At 40.0% G+C, this 20223-nt stretch overlaps 1 protein-coding gene across 1 annotated transcript in view; it reads right to left on the bottom strand.

Moving 5' to 3' along the window:
• Positions 1-47: 47 nt before the first annotated feature.
• spidr (scaffold protein involved in DNA repair) overlaps positions 48-20223 on the bottom strand; it is a 48101-nt gene continuing 27925 nt past the window's right edge. Inside the window, exons 11-20 of the mRNA XM_030751316.1 lie at positions 15688-15846; positions 11949-12036; positions 10219-10359; positions 10054-10113; positions 9323-9521; positions 6000-6185; positions 4794-4887; positions 4598-4712; positions 1024-1080; positions 48-551 (exon numbers count right to left, since the gene is read on the bottom strand). Of these exons, the coding sequence (XP_030607176.1) occupies positions 432-551; positions 1024-1080; positions 4598-4712; positions 4794-4887; positions 6000-6185; positions 9323-9521; positions 10054-10113; positions 10219-10359; positions 11949-12036; positions 15688-15846 (1219 nt within the window). The 3' untranslated portion in view covers positions 48-431. The remainder of the gene's footprint in view (positions 552-1023; positions 1081-4597; positions 4713-4793; positions 4888-5999; positions 6186-9322; positions 9522-10053; positions 10114-10218; positions 10360-11948; positions 12037-15687; positions 15847-20223) is intronic.

Genomic DNA, 20223 nt, shown 5'->3' with positions numbered 1-20223 from the left:
TTATGTTTGAGGAAACACACACAAGAAGTGCAACAGGAAACAGAAAGCAGAGTCAGCAAAAATAAACCTTTATTGACATAAAGTGAGTAATCTTAAATACAGAGACAGGATGAAAAAGATAAAGAAAAAAATTAAAGCCAAAAATCTCAGTTAATGAACCACGTGGGCTGTGCTTGACAGCCTGCATGCCACTGCTCTACCCTTGGGCTGTCAACCCCTGGTTGGTTAGATCACATATCATTAACACAAACAGGACCTTGTGTCTTCACAGCCTGTTCTCTTCAGCACAGCCTCAAGCTGTCAGGGAGGCCTTCGGAGGGGAGGGGGAAGAGAGGAGGATAAACTGGCTCAGACCAAGGCCCAGTGTTGCAGATCCTTGGAGCCAGCCGAAGCCTGAGGATTGATATCATTAGCTGCTCGCCCTGACAGCCTCAGAGGCAGATTTCCTCCAGGCCCATCCAGAGGGCAGGCTTCCTAGTGATGACTCGGACGTAAACGGGGATGGGGCCCACCTCTTTTCCCAAGACAGCCTCCACATCGTATCCTGGGAACTGAACCGGGAGGTTAACTCGCTTGGTACTTGGGTAGAGCATTTAGAAAGCAATCTGCACTTAAAATTGCTCCTTTCTATAGCCCCATACATCAAAAAAACTTTATAGTTCTACAAGAACATGCGAGTGTCCTCAAGCCCCCTGATCTTTGCACTCACACTGGGTCAACAGTAATTCTTGTGATCTAAGACAGTAATGCACACTGCATTTTGCTTGGTTAAAAATAGCTCCTCCACCTGTGGGTTCTTGAGGATATTTAAAGCATCTCAGCATAAAAAGTGCATGCAGGAAGACTGTGGTAATATTTTGGAAACTAACTCCTTCAACCGTATCAATAAGCAGCACGTTTTGTTTTTTTTCCTACTCAGCAAAGAAAAGACTTCATCACAGTGACACATCACATATTGACAGAAGATCAATGAACTCTGCAGATGAGCTCAGAGTTATGTAACATATTGATAAGAAGACCCACCTCACTCCCCTCCAGCTCTGCGGCGTTCAGGATGGTCATGATCGTCCTCTGCTGCAGCTGATTAAAAAGACGTGGACTCAGTAATGACTTTTTAATCATCACCTCAGTGCTGTAAAATCCAAAACCAATGCTGCACTGTGCCCTCTGCTGAGTGACAGCTCCCAAGGGTTAACGGATCAGCCAGGTGATAAGAACAACTCTGATAACTTTATCAGTTTAGCTCGCTTAGATTTCTGATTGCAAAGTCACATCAGCTTCTCAATAATAAAATCTCTTTGTGCAGATGGGCTAAACCTTTAAATGTGCAGAATGTGGACTTTATCTTTACGAGTCCCACAGTCAAAAGAAGGCCAAGGTTACACGGGGATGATCCACTGTCCTCCTCAAGGACAGATGCCCGATCTGTTCTAAATTATAATATTAGGAAAAACAATAAATGAAACATGCTTTTCTGCTTAAAGCAACAGCTCAACACTTAAAACAGCCACATATTTGGCATCTCATTTGACTGATATTGCTGTCACACCTGTGTGGTCAATATGAGGCTAAGCTAGATTAGCTTTGCACTGGAAACAAGTGAAAAGAGCTATCTGGCTCTGTCCAAAGTGCCTTTCTTAATATATTTTGTGCATGTGTGGCTCGGTTTCTGTACTTCAAAGGCCCAGCCAAGGATGGGCACTGCAAATTAGCTTAGGCTATAAATGCTGTTTCTTGCATGGTTCATGAGACTTATACAAATAAAGCTCACTAATTAACAGTGTATACCTAATAATGTGCTGTTCAAATAATAACAGACGTCACTAAGGAGGATGTCTACATTAACATTTTAATCTCACACGTGTGTTTGTTTCTCAGTAAGTCATAGATCTGTGGCAGCAATTAGTCCATTGAAATGCTTTTATTTTTTAAAGTGATTCTGCAGTAAGTGGACATAAATGGTTCTAAATTCTAATGCAGGAATCAGATGAGGAAGTGCTTTCAGTATCAGATTTAATATGACCGATGCTGTAGCTCTGTTACTTTCTCTGCAATAATAGACAAAAATTTGAGGAAGCTGCTGTCTTATGGCAGGCAACAACAACTACTGAAGACACAGAGGGACTTTTTTTTGTGGAACTCATTTCAGTTCTTTTTTAAGACTTTTTAAGACAGATACCCTCAAATTGAATTGAACAAACCAGATAATCTGTATCAATCCTTGAGCTGGGAGGTGGATTCAGTCACATTTCCTTCCACCTTCCCAGTAGGTCAGTTACATTTTTTTGCTGTTGGAGACCAATTTCTAGTAGTTGTGGCCAACTATCCCAGAACGGGGTCAAGTTGGTGACTGCATGCAATTTGTTTGTATTAATACAACAATTAACTGTCATAAACCAGCAAAAATTGCAAATCTGTTGCTGTCTAGGTACAGAGAAATTCACGTTAGCTACTTACATTCAGTCCAGCCAGAACCTCATAATTAACTGCAAAATGTCATAGGTGTTAACCCTGCTATATAAAACATAATCAGTTGTCAGCCAGTTGAGTCAAGTCCCCTACTGCAAAGATGATTTGTAGACGAGTTGCACTCACTGACTCAGACTGACTGCAACATGTTGGCAATCTACATTTATAAATTAGATGCTGATTACTTGCAAACCTTCACCAGTCTGTCTGAGAGTGCAATGTAATTGTTTGGAGACAGGTTGCCTCCCACCAGGTGAACTGTGCAATCGACTTTTAATCAAAAGTGGTCACTCACGGGTTGGGAGTGTTACAGTCTGCACGAGTCTGCAAGTCTGCAACTCATCTTTGCAATAGAGGACTTGACTCAAGTGGCTGCCAACTGGTTGTGTTCTGGTTATATTTTTATTAGGGGTGGGACTCGATTAAAAAAATTAATCAAATTAATTAGAAGCTTTCTAATTAATTGATCGAAATTAATCGCATTTTAATCACATTTCAATATTAACATGATAAATATTAATTTAAGTTTGGTTGATGAATGAATCAATATACATAAGCTTAAACTTGAAAATCTTGTTTATTTTCCCACCAGTCTACTACACAGACCAACAAAGGGCGGAAGTGCTCCTGTGATGAGCAAACTCCTGAAATTAAAGTTAAGCATCATAACTGGATAGTTTTATTCTACATTAATGTCTCACTTAATATAGTTTGAAATTAATCATTCGCTCAGCTGTATTTCTTGATGTTGAAATGTGTTATGCTTGTTTTAACAGCTTGTTTTGAATAAAAGAATTAAAATTAAACCACAAAAAGGAGAAAATTTCATTCTCCGTTTAACCAGCTGCTTTTACACAGCTGTGCTTCGCACTCACGTTGCTAGGCGACATGAGCTACGCAGAGGTGAGGACAGGTGACGCTGATATGAAGACACTTCTGGCCTTTGCGGTCTTCGTGGGGTGTGAAAGACCTGGGCCGGGTCCTTCGAACGATGCGGCCCCTGAATCTGGACATTGTGCGTCGATATAATCTGTATGCCTGGAACTCGTGCACCGAGAAACGTTCCGGTGCAAAGTGCGATTAAAATGCGTTAAAATTTTTAATTCGTTATTTTCCCCGTAATTAATTAATCGAAATTAACGCCTTAAAGTCCCACCCCTAATTTTTATATAGCAGGGTTATCAAGCACCTATGTTATTTTGCAGTTAATTATGAGGTTCTGACTGGATTCTGAATGTAAGTAGTGAATGTGAATTTCTGTGTATTGCAACAGATTTGAAATTTTTTTGGTTTTTCACAGTTAACTGCTTTATTAACCACAAACAAATCGCATGCAATTGCCAAGTTGACCCCATTCAGACTGACTCAGTCTTACTGCAGTTTTATAACCGTCTTGTAGTACTGAATTCACATTTTTATACAAAATTTGAGCCGGTACACCAGACTTCTGTGAGAAGTCAGAAATGAATTGAGCATAACATTAAACTACTAAACCTAATTGTTCTGTTCAGGAATGCAAGTAAATAACTGTAATTTGGCATCTTAATCAAAACATAATGCGCTTCACTATTTTTTTCTGCTTGCTGTAAAACGGTACATCTGAAAATTCATGGATAACAATAAGTTATATTTTATATGTATTTTGAGGTCAGCTTAAAAGAAAGGCAGATGTGAAATGTAAAAGTGAGGTCAGAGGCCAAGATGTGACATGATATTTGGATGCAAACTATAATGTGATATTTAGAATTCCCATATATATTCCCTATATGCCTATATGTTGCCAATACACACAATGGCAGTAAGAAACAGTTTTAAATAACTCTGTATAGCATTATTATCACTTTGACCTTCAGATCAATCCATTAACGTTGAAGGAGAGGTCAAAGGTCTAATGTGACATATTTTAAATCTTTGTAAGGTACTTTTTTATATGTTGACAATATATACCACACTTGTAAGAATCACAGTTTCTAAATTATATTTTTTTTTGGCTGATTTACAACCAATAAATCATCAAGTTGACCATGAAGACATCATTGGATGTAAGCCAAATTTTAATGGATTGTTAACGTGACCCCACTACAAAGTTTGATCAGAATTAATTCAAAACCTTTCGAGCTGTTCTCACCTTCACCTTCATGGTGCAGTTTCTTAATGAAGACGTAGTCAGGAAGACTTCCAGCTGGATCTTTGTGTTCGGCTTATCCACTACAGACTTACAAGACGCACAGTGAAAGTTCTGACTGCAGAAAAACACAAATATACTATTATAATTTTGCAAGGATTACAAACATGAAGTTAATTTGGTAAATGTGAGAACCTACGGCCTTTCAGCTGACAGCTCTAAGTTGTCATTTCCACAGAGATTACAGGCAGGCCACGAATACGCCGTGCTTTCATCCACACCAACAATCACACCTGCAGACGGAAATAAAACCATTAAAACCGCTTTCGAGGGACATTCATGCATGCTGCACTGTTCTGCAAGACTTCAAGTTGGCCTTTTTATAATTTCATTTTCATTTCTTAATATTTTCAGCCAAAAGAACAGCCACAAACTATCTACACATAAGTTTGTGTGCATGCTTGTGACAGGGTATAAGAGATAAACACATCCCTTTCCTTATCTGAGATTGTAATGATAAATACAGCAAAGACGTACTCCCTGCCTAAACACCATCACACTTGAAAACCACAGCTGCAGCCCCACAAACAAACATAGGACTTTGCACAGGATACTGAATTCAAACCTGATAATAACTTCTTGTACTTTCCATTTTGAGCCTTTTTTCCACTGGTGATTTCCAGAAGATGCGAGTGCAAGAAGTAAGTTTGTTTTATTTTCACTCAGCCATCTGACCAAACATGTAGAGCCAGAGAGGCCAGAACACAGTGTGATCTTTGCCCTCCACACTGACATGAAGTCAGCAGATGCAGATTATTATCTCCTTAAGGGTCTTCTTTTTTATTTTTTTTTTAACACCACATTTACATAATTGGGGGGAAAAAAAGAAAATCAAAGAAAACTTCAACACAAAGCTTTTTAACTTAAGTGAAATTGGTGGCAGCAGCTTAATTAAAGTATGTATCAGCTAGTTTAAGACTCAGAGTAGAGATTATTTACGTTTCAGATGTGGCAGCTGGTGGTGATCATAACTGCTGTTGGCAAACATTACAAAGCCCTAAAAGAAACAAGACTGCTTGTTTGCCCAAAAAAAACAATTGAGGGAAAAATGCCAATGTTCCCTCAGACTGTAACTCATTGTCACCAGAAATTTAAAGCTTCGGGGGAGGCAGGCGGTTTAGTGAAAAATGAAATGGGAACGGACAAGAATCCAGTAATTTTTCATGTTTTTGGTTACATAAAATCCTTTACAATGGAAACCTGAGGACAGCGAATAACAAACAAAGTGCAATCACTTGAAGCCATATCAAAGCATCTTGGTGCGCTGTAAACACACATTGGGCATGTTCTGAAAGAAGTGAGCTAAATGGAAAACCACAGGACAGAGCTGAAGGCAGCAGCAGACCTGTGAGAATGCAGAGGGAGTTGGGTGTGGTCTCCAGACTCAGTGGATCCAGTCTCACAGGCTGGGGCAGGGTCTTCGCCTGGGGCTCAGGCAGCAACTGCAAAAGGACTTCTGACCGGTTTGTGGATTTGAGGCAACCATCAGGGCACACCTCAACAACTGACTGCTCCGCACAGAGGAGGACACCTGGAGATGATGAAAATGAAATGTCACTACAAAGAAACGAGTGTTCATCCTAAAACTGCTACCCTCGTTAAAATGCAGGATTACCAAGTAACCAGTGACAGGAAATACAAATAAATGCATTACAAAAAAGAAAAGAAAAAAAGGAAGCACTACATGCCTCTATGGCCGATCTGACAGGTGGGCTTCAGCCAAATAAGTAGAAAAAAATTAATCCAGGAACACTTGTTAAATATTATCTATTATGCAAGTACAGTTAGGCCCACACTTTTGTGGACAATGACAATTTTTGCAGTTTTGCTTCTGTAAAACCACCACAGCGAATTTTAAATCAAATGCTCATGTGATTGAAGTGCAGAGTTTCACCTTTCATTTAAGTGGTTTAACAAAAGTATTGGAATAACTGTTAAAGAAATACAGATATTTTTATCCACAGTCCCAATCAGACAATTGAATGACAAGCAATTTCATGGACAGGTGAGGTCGGTACCCCTATTATTCCACGACAAATAAAGCGAGTGTTGAGCTTGCATTTTTATAGTTATCACTAGATCTGTCAATAGGAGGTCAAAAGAGATATCAGTCCAATCGAGGGAGGTCACCATCAGGCTGAACAAGCAGAATAAACCTATCAGAGCGGGAGCAAAAGCTAGGAGTGGCCAAAGCAACTATGCGGTTCATTCTTAAAAAGAAGGAACGCACCGACCAGCTCAGCAACACCAAAAGGCCTCAAAGACCACAGAAGTAAGTAAAGTACACAATCACAAATTCTTTCCTTGGTTAAAAAACAAACAAACAAAAAAAAACAAATCAAACCAAATTTCACAACATCTAACAATAACAACAACACACTCGAGGTGGCAGGCAACTCAGTGTCAACGTCTACATTCAAGAGACACCTTCATGAATGGGAATGCAGATGTTTACAGCAAGGTGCAAACCACTGGTTACAGTCAAGAACAAGAGGGCCAGGTTATAATTTGTTATAATCAGCACTTTGCGGTATCTACAGGTTTCAGACTTCAGGTAGTCACTGCAAAGGATTTTTAATCCAAGTATCAAAAACAATCCTGATAGTTAAACTATGTTAGTCTGTTCAATTAATTTTGAGCCTCTGAAAACACAGGACCATGTATAAAAATGGCTGTGATTCCTAACGCAAACATTTTGTAAAACCCCCTTGAATCCACTGGGCAGGTGTGCAGAAGCAAAATTACAAATAATGTGTCATTGTCTGAAAACTTAAAGCCATAGCACACAGCCAGTGGGCCACCGTACTGCAACGGACTGCTGTAAACCTTCAAAGTGAGTTCAAGAGATCAGCAAATGTGTGCGACTCTTCTGTATTCTACACATCTGCCACTAGGATAAATAGTATGCAAGGATTTTTTGAGGTGGAATTATTCATCTCATTTCCATATTTCTATTCTTGGGCTTTACTCGAATATCTCTGCAGTTCCGAACAGTGTGTGCATATGTGCAGGAGTGACCATTACTTTAAGCAGTTTCCAGCAAGACAGCCTCACACATGCAAACAAACCGGTGTGTACAGATGAATTGCCAAACATTAAGTCAGCCAACAAGTTGTCCAGGGAAGAAATAAAAATATAAACAAACTAAAAAAAAAAAAAAAAAGTGTAAAACATCTGGAAAGATTCAGGAAGCTCACACTTTGCACAACGATATCCAACTTTCTGTGCAACTCCTACTACAAGAGAGACGAAGAGTGCAAACATATAGTATAGAACCACATCAGTCACATTAATGGAAAATGTGTCTGAATGAAATAAAAATGTTTTCTTTAACTATAATTTGGGCAGCACGGTGGCACAGTGGTTAGCACTGCTGCCCAGGCTGTCTCCCTCTCTCTGTGTGCAGTTTGCATGTTCTCCCTGTGTCTGTGTGGGTTTCCTCCAGGTACTCCGGTTTCCTCCCACAGTCCAAAGACATGCACTTACTGGGTTAGGTTAATTGGCCACTCTAAATTGCCCATAGGTGTGAATGTGAGTGTGAAAGGTTGTTCGTGTCTCTGTGTTAGCCCTGCGACAGGCTGGCAACCCTGCCTTTCGCCCTATGACAGCTGGGATAGGCTCCAGCCCCCCCGACCCTGAACAGGATAAGCAGAAGAGAATGGAAGGATGGATGAACTATAATTTTGAGTCACTTACATTTTTGTGTGTGCGATTATCAGTTTCATCGCAAACATTTTCCCTCTAAACTTGGTTTACATTAACTAACTCTTCTATTTATTCACTGTTCAAATAAAACATTCAGGTCCTCAGACCAAACTCGAAGTTTGCAGTTCTAAGGCCTGACGGCTGCACCTTGCAAAGGGTGGGGCAACCTAGCATTGCACTCAGGAGTTAATGCAACAGCGTGGCACAGACTTAAGTGTGGATCTGCACAGATGTCCTCTTTGCTCCTTCCTCTGTGCAGATATATGGAGTCGTATAATGACAGGAGAGAGTTTATGGAACAATTAAAACATTTGAAGATTTAGCATTTATCCGTTTTTTTGTATTTAGTGTTTTTTTTTTTTAAATATTTTGTTTACATTTAAAAAAAAAAAAAAAAAAAAACACAACTAGAATCTTAGCCCAGAGTGAGTTCACTGTACTCAAACTGCCTTCACAGTTACCAGATCCAACAGACCAGCTTTGGGATGTGGTTGAACAGGAGATTCACATCATGGATTTGCAGCTCACAAATCTGCAGCAACTGCGATGCGATCATGTCACCGCAGAAAAATCTCTGTGAAACCTTTCCAGCAACTTGTTGAATCTATGGCACATTTTGATTCTGCCCTAAAAAAGCTGTTCATCTCACAACTGCACTGATGTATGACCTCTGACGGGGCCCATCCATTTGGTTGGGAACTACTGGATACCACGTCAAACAGCTGCGATGGAAAATGTTACTTACTCAGTCGTGCAGCAGTTTAATAGTGTAATATGTAATGCAATCACTCACCAGGGATGTTTTACTTTATACCTACTAGTGCTCCAACACTAAGTTTATTAAGCTTTTTCCTTCATAATCAGAATTTTAAATGCAGATCTTTTGCTATCCCTCTTTGTCAGAGTGACTTCTGCACACATGAGGCCACTGATAATGCTTGAATGGTCTAAATAAAGCTCTACCATGTTCTTTGATGGCATCTCTGAACAACATGTGACACACAGCGGGAGAATTCAGTGTTTTGAGGACGGAGGAAGTGAGCACACAGGAAGTGTTCACACGCAGAGCCACAGTGCGCCTGCATGGCCTCTCTGGCTGCTCCTCCTGAAGGCTCGGGTCTGTGAGCACCAACCAAACCTCACCCTGGCCTATATCAGTGTTCTGCAGAAGACACAAAGACAGTAAAGAACACATGCAGGGAATTACTTAGAAACAGAATGACCTAGAAAGGCCAATTAAAGGAAACATGACATAACAAAAGCTTACAAAGCAGAAATCAGGTTGGATTTGTCATTTCTGTCTAAGAACTGTCTAAAAAGAGCTATGAAAAGATGAATCAATCAACACACAATGCTGTTTAAGCTGTGCAGTAACGCTAAAAAGTTAAATATCTGTGTGTCAGCGGTGTGAGTGTGTGCCAAAGTCCACCACTTTGATCTGAGCTGTTATCTCATCTTGGTCAAAGTTTAAAGGTCTCACCAATCAATGGTGAAGAACAGCAAGGCCTCGCACAAACGGTCACAAACTGGGCGATATGAACACTGCCGTCTACGTCAGAGCTTATCAGTGTGAGTTCAAATGATCTCAACAGGAAGACTGCGGAGCTCCAGAGGGCAGAGTGTTTCCTCTGTTCTTTAACTGAGGTCCAATTAAAATCGCTCCTTTTGTGGTGTGACAATAAAGATAGAAGTACCTGAATTCTCTTGTATAAAACTGTGGCAGTAAATGTGCAGCGGCAGGTTTCTGTCTCGCTCTGAAAAAGGAAAAGAAAAGAAAAATGATTCGAATCAACCTGCTGAAGATAGGTTATCTCAATCTGCTGAAAATTTCTGTGTGCACGCTGTGAGAAACTCTTCACCTGCAGTATGTCTCGTAAGGTTAGTTTTGTAGGCTGAAGGTAAAGCGGGGAAGTGCCTTGATCCTCGCTGGGCTCCACAGAGCCCTGCTGGCCTGAGAGCAGGTAGCAGAAACTCAGAGCTGCAGCCAAAGGTCTGCTTTCCTGTGGATACAGATCTCAGTGAGCTACTGTCTTCATATGTCCCTGGGAGATCCACACATTGAGACCAAAGCAGATAAATGAAAAAACATTTTGTGATTTTTGCTGTGTGGATTTCTCCATTTGATGTTTTCAACATTCAATTTTGTTTCATCTAAATTAATTAAGCTGCACCATGCCGACTTCCCCTCTGTTAAAATGATCTGCCTCACCCTTTCTGGTTTATTGCAAGAAAAGGCTGAAAATGAGACTGCACACTCAAAGAGGTTTCTGAACCACTGCCCACATCTCAAATTTTATAAGTGATTCAAGCAGGTCTGGTGTTGTGCTCAATCACCAAGCAGAGTTTAGTCAGTGGGTGGGGATAAGAATGGTGATGTTATCTGTGCTACAAGTGTTACAAGCAAGGATGAAACAAATGCAGTTAAACAAGTTGTTGTGGATTCACAGAATTAAACTACTCTGACTGTGATTTTCTTTGGACAAACTTGTCACAGAAACCTCTACCACAGGTTTCACATAGGCAGCTAGATGCTAACATCTTAGCTATGCATCACCTCGCATCTCTAAATGAGTGAGCATGAGAGGAAAGAGAAACAAATGACGGATCAGGATATCAACTATATGCTTCAGTTATATTAAAGCAGTTTAATTTCTATTGCTTCAGTTGTGATGACTGCAAAAGTAAATTAATTATTTGATTATTACCCCACCCCAATAGGGGGGGAAACAGTATTGTTTTTGGTATGTTTATCTGTTTGTTTGTCACTATTACAGCAAAACTACTCATCTAATTCATGCCAAATTTGCATGCACCATGGCCAGTGACCCGATCACCTGATCACCTGATCACCTGATTACATTTTTTGCCATAATTGGGTCAGTGTCAAGTCAAGTCAAGTCAAGTCAAGTCAAAAAAAAAAAAAAAAAAAAATCAAAAAAATTTTTTCATTATAAGAGATAAAAGCTTTTACAAAAATGGAAAATTACTATCTAGTGAAAGCTATTTTAGTTCAAGTTTTGAAACCTTGGAAAATCATAGGCATGGACAATAGTACCTGTGTGTTATTTCAGTGATTCAGTGTTTGGAGAGTGACAAGTTTGTGAGTTGAACAAGATTCAAACCAGCTAAAACGTCTGCAGGGGCGAGGTTTGCTGTGCCTGGCATCACTTGTTATTTTGTTGTTTTTCTTGACTCTGAACTTATTTCTGCTTTATTTGAGGAAATGTTTCTTCTAATTTCTGACCACTGAATTAAGAAAAACATTTACTATACTTGGGTTAAAAAAAAAAAAAGTTTAAAAAATATTTTATTACTGCAGGGAACTTTGTTTTGGGTCTGAATAAAATTTCCTTCAGGGACATCCAAAAAAATCTCTATATTGGAAATAATGGGAAATGAGTAATGAATAAATGAATAAATACCAATACATTAAAAAAAAATACAATTATCACATATCAAAAATTTTAATGCTGCCTTGGGGCATTTTATAGGTCTGATCAGCTGGTCAACAAAACAATCAGCAAGTTAACTGTGGTTTCAGCTCTTCTTCTAAGGCCTTAGCTGTATTATCTCTACAGTGAGAACTTACACTCTGCATACTAAGTGAGTTTCCATGATCCTTAAGAGGCATCGCTGGGGGCCACAGGCTGTCTATCAAGCTGAAAAGCCTGGAGCTCCTGAGAGTGAGACAAAAAAAAGAAAAGAAAAAAGAGAGAGAGAGTGAAAAGGGGGACACATGGGGGGTGGGGGGTGAAACTAGTGAATGAGGGAGATTGAGAGCTTTCACAGCCAGTTTCACTTCCACTGAAACGGTTTTCTGCTAAAACCCAGAGCTTGTTCTAACATTACCTAGAATTAACAGTGAGCATGCTTGGACTGGCAGAGAGGAGATCCACACACAAAGTTTTTACTGGTAGGTTAAAGGTTGGGAACGTTTACACCCTATGCAAATTATGATATCATTGTGGCGCAGAAATAACAAGATTTGGAAACCAATTACAAGCGACACAAATTGTCCACGACTTTAATTCCTGATGACTGACATTTGCTGCTTCTCACCACAGTCTTAATCACCGGAATGACAGACTGAAGCAGGATCGAACTGGATATGTTTTATGATGTTTAAGTGACGTCAAACTCCAAGTATGGACTAAATATCCGAAAAGGGGGATAACATCAAGATGCAACTCCAGCAGATCACGTCAATCTCTTGCTCTTTTGTCTCTCTTCTAAGAAGCCCCTAATGAGTTCTTCTTAGGTGTGTATGTTGCTAACTCATGCATGTGTGAGCTGTCATATCAGCCAGTGGTTAACAACCTGTTAGTCAGCCTCTAATCACAGAGTTTCTTTGTGTGGAACTAGTTCTGCAGCCCAGTCGAGTCCAGCGAGGACTGGTTATGGATGAGTAATGACAAGCTAACAGGTCTCATTCGGGACACTGCAAACAAGAATACTTGTTTAACAAAAAGTACAAGTATCTGTATGTGATACGGGGCAACTGCTGCAGTGGTGTGGGTTAGTGATACTTTTGTGTCTTTTGTTAATGGGTGCCAACTAATTGTTACACATTTTCTCTCGTTTTGCTGGCATGTGTCCAAAAATTAAAAAAACAAAAAAGCCACTTACTTCCTGTGATCAATCATTCCCACGATGACAACCCACACTGCTCACACATGTGCCAGGCTGATACTGTCACTGAATATTTCACTATTGTTCAGGGACATGGACTTTCATGCTCAGGTTTGATCACACTCACATATCTGTCTCTTAAATAACATGACGTTAGCTCAGTCTATGATAAAAGGGGGGAAACTGATAGCCTGCCTCTGCTGTTTTTAAGATAAGTTAAACCACTTCTAGATGTAGCCTGATATTTAATGTAGAGACGAGAAAGTCACATTAACCTTCTCATCTAACATCTGGCAAGACAGCAACACGTGCATTTTCAGAAAGCATGGAAACTGCGCCTGCACACTAACTAAGAAGCGAGCTGCAGATTTAACTGATCTCCATCTAATTTAACATTTTAAAACTCTTTCAGATATTTCTGGTTTGGCCAAAAACTAACTGTAACCAAGAGCCTGTTATTTCAGGTTAGAATAAATATTCTAAACACAAAACACGGGCTTCTAGCTCCTCTGAAGTCCTCTATTTACCAGTGACTTCTTGGAGTCCTGTTATCTCAAAGGTATTAATTAGTTTGTTTTAATGTGGATTTATGGTCTGAGTGTTACATATGGGTTTCCAAATCAATCCCACTTTTCACTTCTTTCAGAAAGACTATAAACATATTTGATTTAGATGTGGGTGGAGATCACCTCTAGTTGTAAATGGATCATCAAAGGTGCTGGTAGACCTTTTTATTCTTATCTTCTTGCTTCCAGTCTTTGTGCTAAGCTAGTTTAAACAACTTGCTTCATATTTAAACTGGTATGCATCTTCTCATCTGATTCATAACTATACTTTTATACCCATCAGAATCAGAATCAGAATCAGAAGGTTTTTATTGCCATATGGGTGAACAGGTTCACAGCATTAGGAAATTGCTGCGGTACTTCGTGCTTACAGAAAAAAAACAAAAAAAAAAAACAAATAAGTATAAAAACTATAAGACAATATACAAGTATACAAATTGCAAATATACAGAGATATTAGAGCTATAACTATAGCACAATATTACAAAATTACAAAATATACAGTGCAGAGACTAATTAAAAGATAGAAGAATGTAGACTATATTATATATATATATATATATATATATATATATATATATATATATATATATATATATATATATATATACGGAACCTGTTATGCTCATTTATTCTCTTTATATCCTTTCTCTTTACTCAAGTATCACTGCATGATTCACAGTTCAAAAAGTCCTCATTTCTCTTATCCTGGGCCTTGGGCAGCCCTCGGTTCATTCAGTGTCTGAAACAAGCTGTTTTACTTCCCTACCCCCTTTATTTAAACCAACTTTCTGCTCCTCACAAACAGAAGGTTTGAACAGCAGGTGGGTGGGGCTGCAGAGCTGCATGCCTGAGCCCACCATATTAGGGATATCCACTCTCACTGACATCACACAGAGCAAAGAGTTAAACAAATGGTCTAAAACTAAGTGTTTGGAGTCTGAAGGTTTAGCGCTTGGCTCACAGAGATTACTTGTACATACGCAGCCACCACTGCAACAGATATTTATGACAAAGCAAAATAAGGGAGCGCATAATAGGTCCACTTTAAGGTATGATTTCTAGGATATGCTTAGAAGTCCAGTAGTCACAATTTCTCAGAAAGACATGCCTGATTTAATTCAAGTAACCCCATGTGTTTTGCCACTTGAGCTAATAAAACACCCCATTTACAAGCACTGAAGATAGCCCATCCATCACAGTCTCACCACAGTCTCACCCTCTGGAGAAATTATAGGCTGCGATGGCATTGAAAATACCAAGGATGTAAACATACCCCCAGTCAGTTCCTAATTTACCCATGTCAGTTCTTCTAACTGCTTCTAATCTGGGATCTTGACTATGGAAACTCACAAGGAAAACTGAGCATGCACCTCAGTATCACTTTACATGTAAACACAGTCACACTGCTGGCAGAACATAGCCATAGCACAGCCAGTTCTCACTGTATTATAAAATGTGCACATTAATGCCTTTAAAAATAAGGACAGTCAAGGAAAATAAGTCCAGTCAGAGTGTGTGTGTGTGTGTGTGAGAGAGTGAGTGAGTGAGTGAGTGAGTGAGTGAGTGAGTGAGTGAGTGAGTGAGTTAGAGATAGATAGATAGATATGGTGGATGGATAGCCCCGAGGCTACTTCACAAGCACTTCATAAAAAGACCTGTCACAAGCACCCACCTAGGGCTGTCTGTCCCTAATGGCTAAGGAGTGAGACAAGATAACCTATGAAGTAAGACGGGTATCAGTCGTAGCTTGAACTCCCTCCAGTTTCTGTGAACTGAAAGTTAGGTAAAAAGGTGAAGAGGAGTTTGTATGTGTTTGTTTGTGTGTGTGTGTGTGTGTGTGTGTGCACGTGCTGCTGTTTTAGTCAGTTATTAAGTTAGGGTTTTTTTTTTTTTTAAAGTACACCATTACTTTGAATTATTTTAGTTTTACAAGTCATTCAAATTTAAATATTGAGTGTGTTTTGCTAGAACCGAATGACAGCACAGATGGTAAGGGGTAATACATGGGAAGGAGGCTCTACATTATATAGTTATTAATGTGTGGTCATTATGTGATTAGTACTGCAAAATGTGACAAGATTTAATAAAGAGAAGAGAAGAAGAAGGTGAAAAGGAGAATGTGGGTCTCACCTTTCTCGTGTGACCCGCTGCACCACTTTAATGCCTCTCAGCATGCAGGTCTTCCCCTGCCACATCTGGCAGTACTGGCTGAGGTCATCCTCACAGGGCAGGGGGTGGAGCTGAACCACACTGAACATCCCGTAGCTGTCCTGGACAAGCACACACAACCTGGGAACATACCAAAAAGAAAAAGTTAATATATTAAAGGCTAATCTTTTTTTTTTTTTTTTTTTTTTTAAATATGAAAGACATTATCTGTAAGCTTCAGGACATGTACACTATACTGTCAAAAGTATTCGCTTGGCTGCCTTCACAAACATATGAACTTGAGTGACATCCCATTCTTAATCCATAGGGTTTAATATGATGTTGGCCACCCCTTTACAGCTATAACAGCTTCAACTCTTCTGGGAAGGCTTTCCACAAGGTTTAGGAGTAAGTTTATGGGAGTTTTGACCATTCTTCCAGGAGCTCATTTGTGAGGTCAGACACTGATGTTGGATGAGAAGGTCTGAGTCACAGTCTGCTCTAATTCATCCCAAAGGTGTTCTATCAGGTTGCGGTCAGGACTCTGTGCAGCCCTGTCAAGTTCTTCTACACCAAATTCACTCATCCATGTCTTTATAGACTGGCTTTGTGCACTGTTGCACAGTCATGTTGGAACAGGAAGGGGCCATCCCCAAACTGTTCCCACCAAGTTGGGAGCATGAAATTGTCCAAAATGTCTTGGTATGCTGAAGTATTATGAGTTCCTTTCACTGGAACTAAGGGGCTGTTCCCAACTCCTGAAAAACACCCCCACGCCACAACCCCCCCCCCTCCACCAAACTTCACACTTGACACAATGCAGTCAGATAAGTACTGTTCTCCTGGGAACCACCAAACCCAGACTCATCCATCAGATTTCTGGACAGAGAAAAATGATTTGTCACTCCAGAGAACATGTCTCCATGTCCAGTGGCGGTGTGGTTTACACCACTGCATCTGATGTTTTGCATTGTGCCTGGTGATGTAAGGCTTGAATGCAGCTGCTTGGTCATAGAAACCCATTCCATGAAGCTCTCTACACACTGTTGCTGAGATAATCTGAAGGCCACATGAAGCTTGGAGGTCTGTAGTGATTGACTCTGCAGAAAGCTGGTGACCTCTGTGTACTATGCACCTCAGCATCCATTGACTGTGCTCTGATTTTACGTGGCCGACCACTTCGTGGCTGAGTTGCTGTCATTACCAATAGCTTCTACTTTGTTATAATACCACTAACAGTTCACTGTGGAATATTTAATAGTGAGGAAGTTTTCCGATTGGACAGGTGGCATCCTATCACAGTACCACGGTGGAATTCACTGAGCTCCTGAGAGCGACCCATTCTTTCACAAACACCTGTAGAAGCAGTCTGCATGCCTATGTGGTTGGTTTTATACACACGTGGCCATGGAGGTGATTGCAACACCTGAATTCAATGATTTGGATGGGGAGAGAATATTTTTGTAAATACAGAGTATTTAACAAACATACTCAATGCATTTCGTTCCTCACAACTACTGTGCTTATTTCATGCTCCTTATTTGGACTGATTAGGGTAGCTTTCCATGATTCACAGTTCAAATAGAACATTCATCTGCTATCTTAAACAAGCTGCTTTGGCTCCTCTTCCTTTTAAGCTAGCTTTCTTTTCATTGGCTGCCTCCCCTACAAACAGCAGCTTTCAACAGCAGGTGAGTGGAGCTGCTGTGCTCACAATCAGAGTTGTATGTTTGAGATGACGTTATAAGGGATGTCTACTCTATGTGACTTCACACAGAGCCTGGGAGGCAGACGTTAAGTACAACCAATAGCTACTGAACCTCTCTTCACTGTCTCATATCTTCAAGAAGTCCTGAAGATATGAGACAGTGACATATATTCAGAACTTCCTAAGAAATCACTTTTTTTCCTAAGCCCGCTCTACATAAAAGCAAAGTTCAATCATTCAGCTCTGGCTGCCCAGAAATGGCTATAATAAGCTTCCGTTTCTGGCTGTTGTTGGCGTCAGGTGAATACACTACAGCTGACAGGCTGGATTTAGACAGCTACAAGTGTGAATTTTTCTAATTTTTCTGCCTAGCTGATATATTTTATCACAGGGACTGAGCGTGAATTTGCATCTCTTAGTTTAGTTTCATCTGCATTTAGTGTAAACAGACCATAACATGTATAAACAGACCACACGACCATGATATACATGCTAGAAATATTTTTACACTCTCCTTTTCTCAGCACACTGCTGTGGTTTTTTTTGGACATTGTTCACAACCTGCCAAACTCTTGATATATTTAAGATATTGTCTGTGTCTTTGAAAAGGTGCACAGCACACACAAAACTGGAAACCACTTGAAAAATTTTGCCATTTCACACTTCTGTCTAAAACTTCACACGGTACCCCTTAAATTTAGGTTTACAAATTACATATTTGGTTTTTTTCAAAAGAAACGGATAATTACAACCATTTCCCCCAAAATATGTGTTAGGGTTTTGAGCCTCAAGAATGTCAAAAAATGTCCCTTTAACTTTTAGTCCAACATGAAAGCTTTCTTATTGTGTAAACCTTCACAATAACAGGACATTTTTAATCGCTTGAGCAAACGCAGCTGTAGCTACTGACTTATTACATGAATTCAATGTAAATACAAACTTTTAATACAACCTTAGTAAGTAAATTAACTGTTGAGTAAATAATACTAAAAGAAATGGTTTAACAGTATTTGTGTTGAAATATTATTGTAATAATGATTATCCTATTCCTGTTTTAAAGAAATAACATTTTTATTTACAGTAATGAAACATTACTGCGCGCAGTCACACAGGATCAACACAGTTAAGGCTTAGTGCTGACATTCATGAGTGTTAATGCTGGTGGCTGGTTTGACAGGTTGTCGCTGACAGAAAAGACCTTTGGCATACAAAAGTTATGAGGCAGTGAACTGCTGTGCATGCCTGCACTCTGCTGCTCCCATTGAGCGAAGAGCCTGAACTGCTACAGGCTCCACTATCTCTCTCAGTCAAGCCCAGACACAGCCCTGTACCAGCCCTGAGAGTAAACAGTAGAGTTTATATCTCCTGGTTAGACAAGCAACGGCCAGAGCAGAGAAGGAGGAAGAAAAACAGAGGAACGGGAGGTCTGTCCATCATGCATGTGGATGCATGCGCATACAACAGACAGAGGAAAGTTTTGAGACTGTTTTCAAGCAACTGATTGGGCCTACGAATGTTTTCTGTTGCTAAACTTGGGGTCTGTCTGTGTTTGTTTTGAAGGACCTGGAAATAGATATCTAAATATCACTCCAGACATGACTTTCAGTGGTGTAAGCCAAAGTTTTAACCAAGATTATTTTCAGTTGTTTGCTTAATCTACAATCCAAAATCAGACATATACAACACTTTGTTAAATTTTTAACACACCAGACAGAGACAAATAATGTCCTCTCTGGGTTTTATGCTTATGAAGCCGTAAATACGAGTGCAGAAGTTCAACATATAAAGCACAGTAAACAGACCCCCTCCCCTTTTTACATGGATGTTTATCAGTGGAAGGAACAGTCAGTAACTCACTGAACATTGAAACTATAAAATGCTGCCAAAAGATTTTATTTCTTAAAAAACAAGAACATTCCTATTGCTTAAAAACAAATTTTTAAATAAATACGTACCACAGCTGGAGCAAGTATGGACTAGGTTACTGACAATATGGCTATAATTGATAAACCTGTTTGTTTTTTTTTTGTTTTTTTTAAATATAGAGTATATGGACAAAAGGGCCACACCTCTAAGCCTTTGATCTCAGGTGTTTTCAATCTCATTGCCACATGTGCATAAAATCAAGTGCCTAGCCACGCAGTCTGGATTTATGAACATTTGTGAAAGAATGGGTCGCTCTAAAGAGCTGACCAAATTCGACCAGTATTGCAATAAGTCAGTTTATGAAATTTGTTCCCTCCTAGATTTTCACCATCAGCTGTAAGTGAATGTTGCAAAGTGCAACCATCAGCACCTTTGCAAAGTGCAAATTGGAAGCGTTTATTAACCACAGCAAGTCAGCCACAAAGTGTCATGCCACATAAAGTTACAGAGCGTGGTCACTGAGTGCTGAGGCACGTATTGTCTAAGATAGAATAGAACAGACCAGATTCTTCCATGAACTCCTACCACTCTGGTGGGGAGGGAACCTAAGCTGTTGCTTGTGGCCGAGATATACCAGCTAGATGTAGTTAGGCTCAACGCCACGCACAGCTTGGGTTCTGGAATCAGTCTCCTGGAGAGGGTTTGGACTCTGGAGTTGCCCTTTGTGAGAGGCAGTGAGCAGGGGTGGGTTTACTTGTATCCCCCTCCGGTTCAGAAACTGCACACTGGGCTTTTTCCCCAGTGAACAAGAGGGTTGCATCCCTGTGCCTTTGGGTCAGGGAATGGGTCCTGAATGTTATCTGTGCTTATGTGCCGAATGACAGTTTAGAGTACATGGCCTGTTGGGGTCTCTGAGTGGAATGTTGGAATGGGACTTGGTGACT

The sequence above is a fragment of the Archocentrus centrarchus genome, chromosome 17, assembly GCF_007364275.1.
Source record: "Archocentrus centrarchus isolate MPI-CPG fArcCen1 chromosome 17, fArcCen1, whole genome shotgun sequence".
In the NCBI taxonomy this organism is placed as follows: domain Eukaryota; kingdom Metazoa; phylum Chordata; class Actinopteri; order Cichliformes; family Cichlidae; genus Archocentrus; species Archocentrus centrarchus.
Note: the sequence above shows the minus strand (reverse complement) of the source record. Positions and strands in the feature narration are given on the sequence as shown.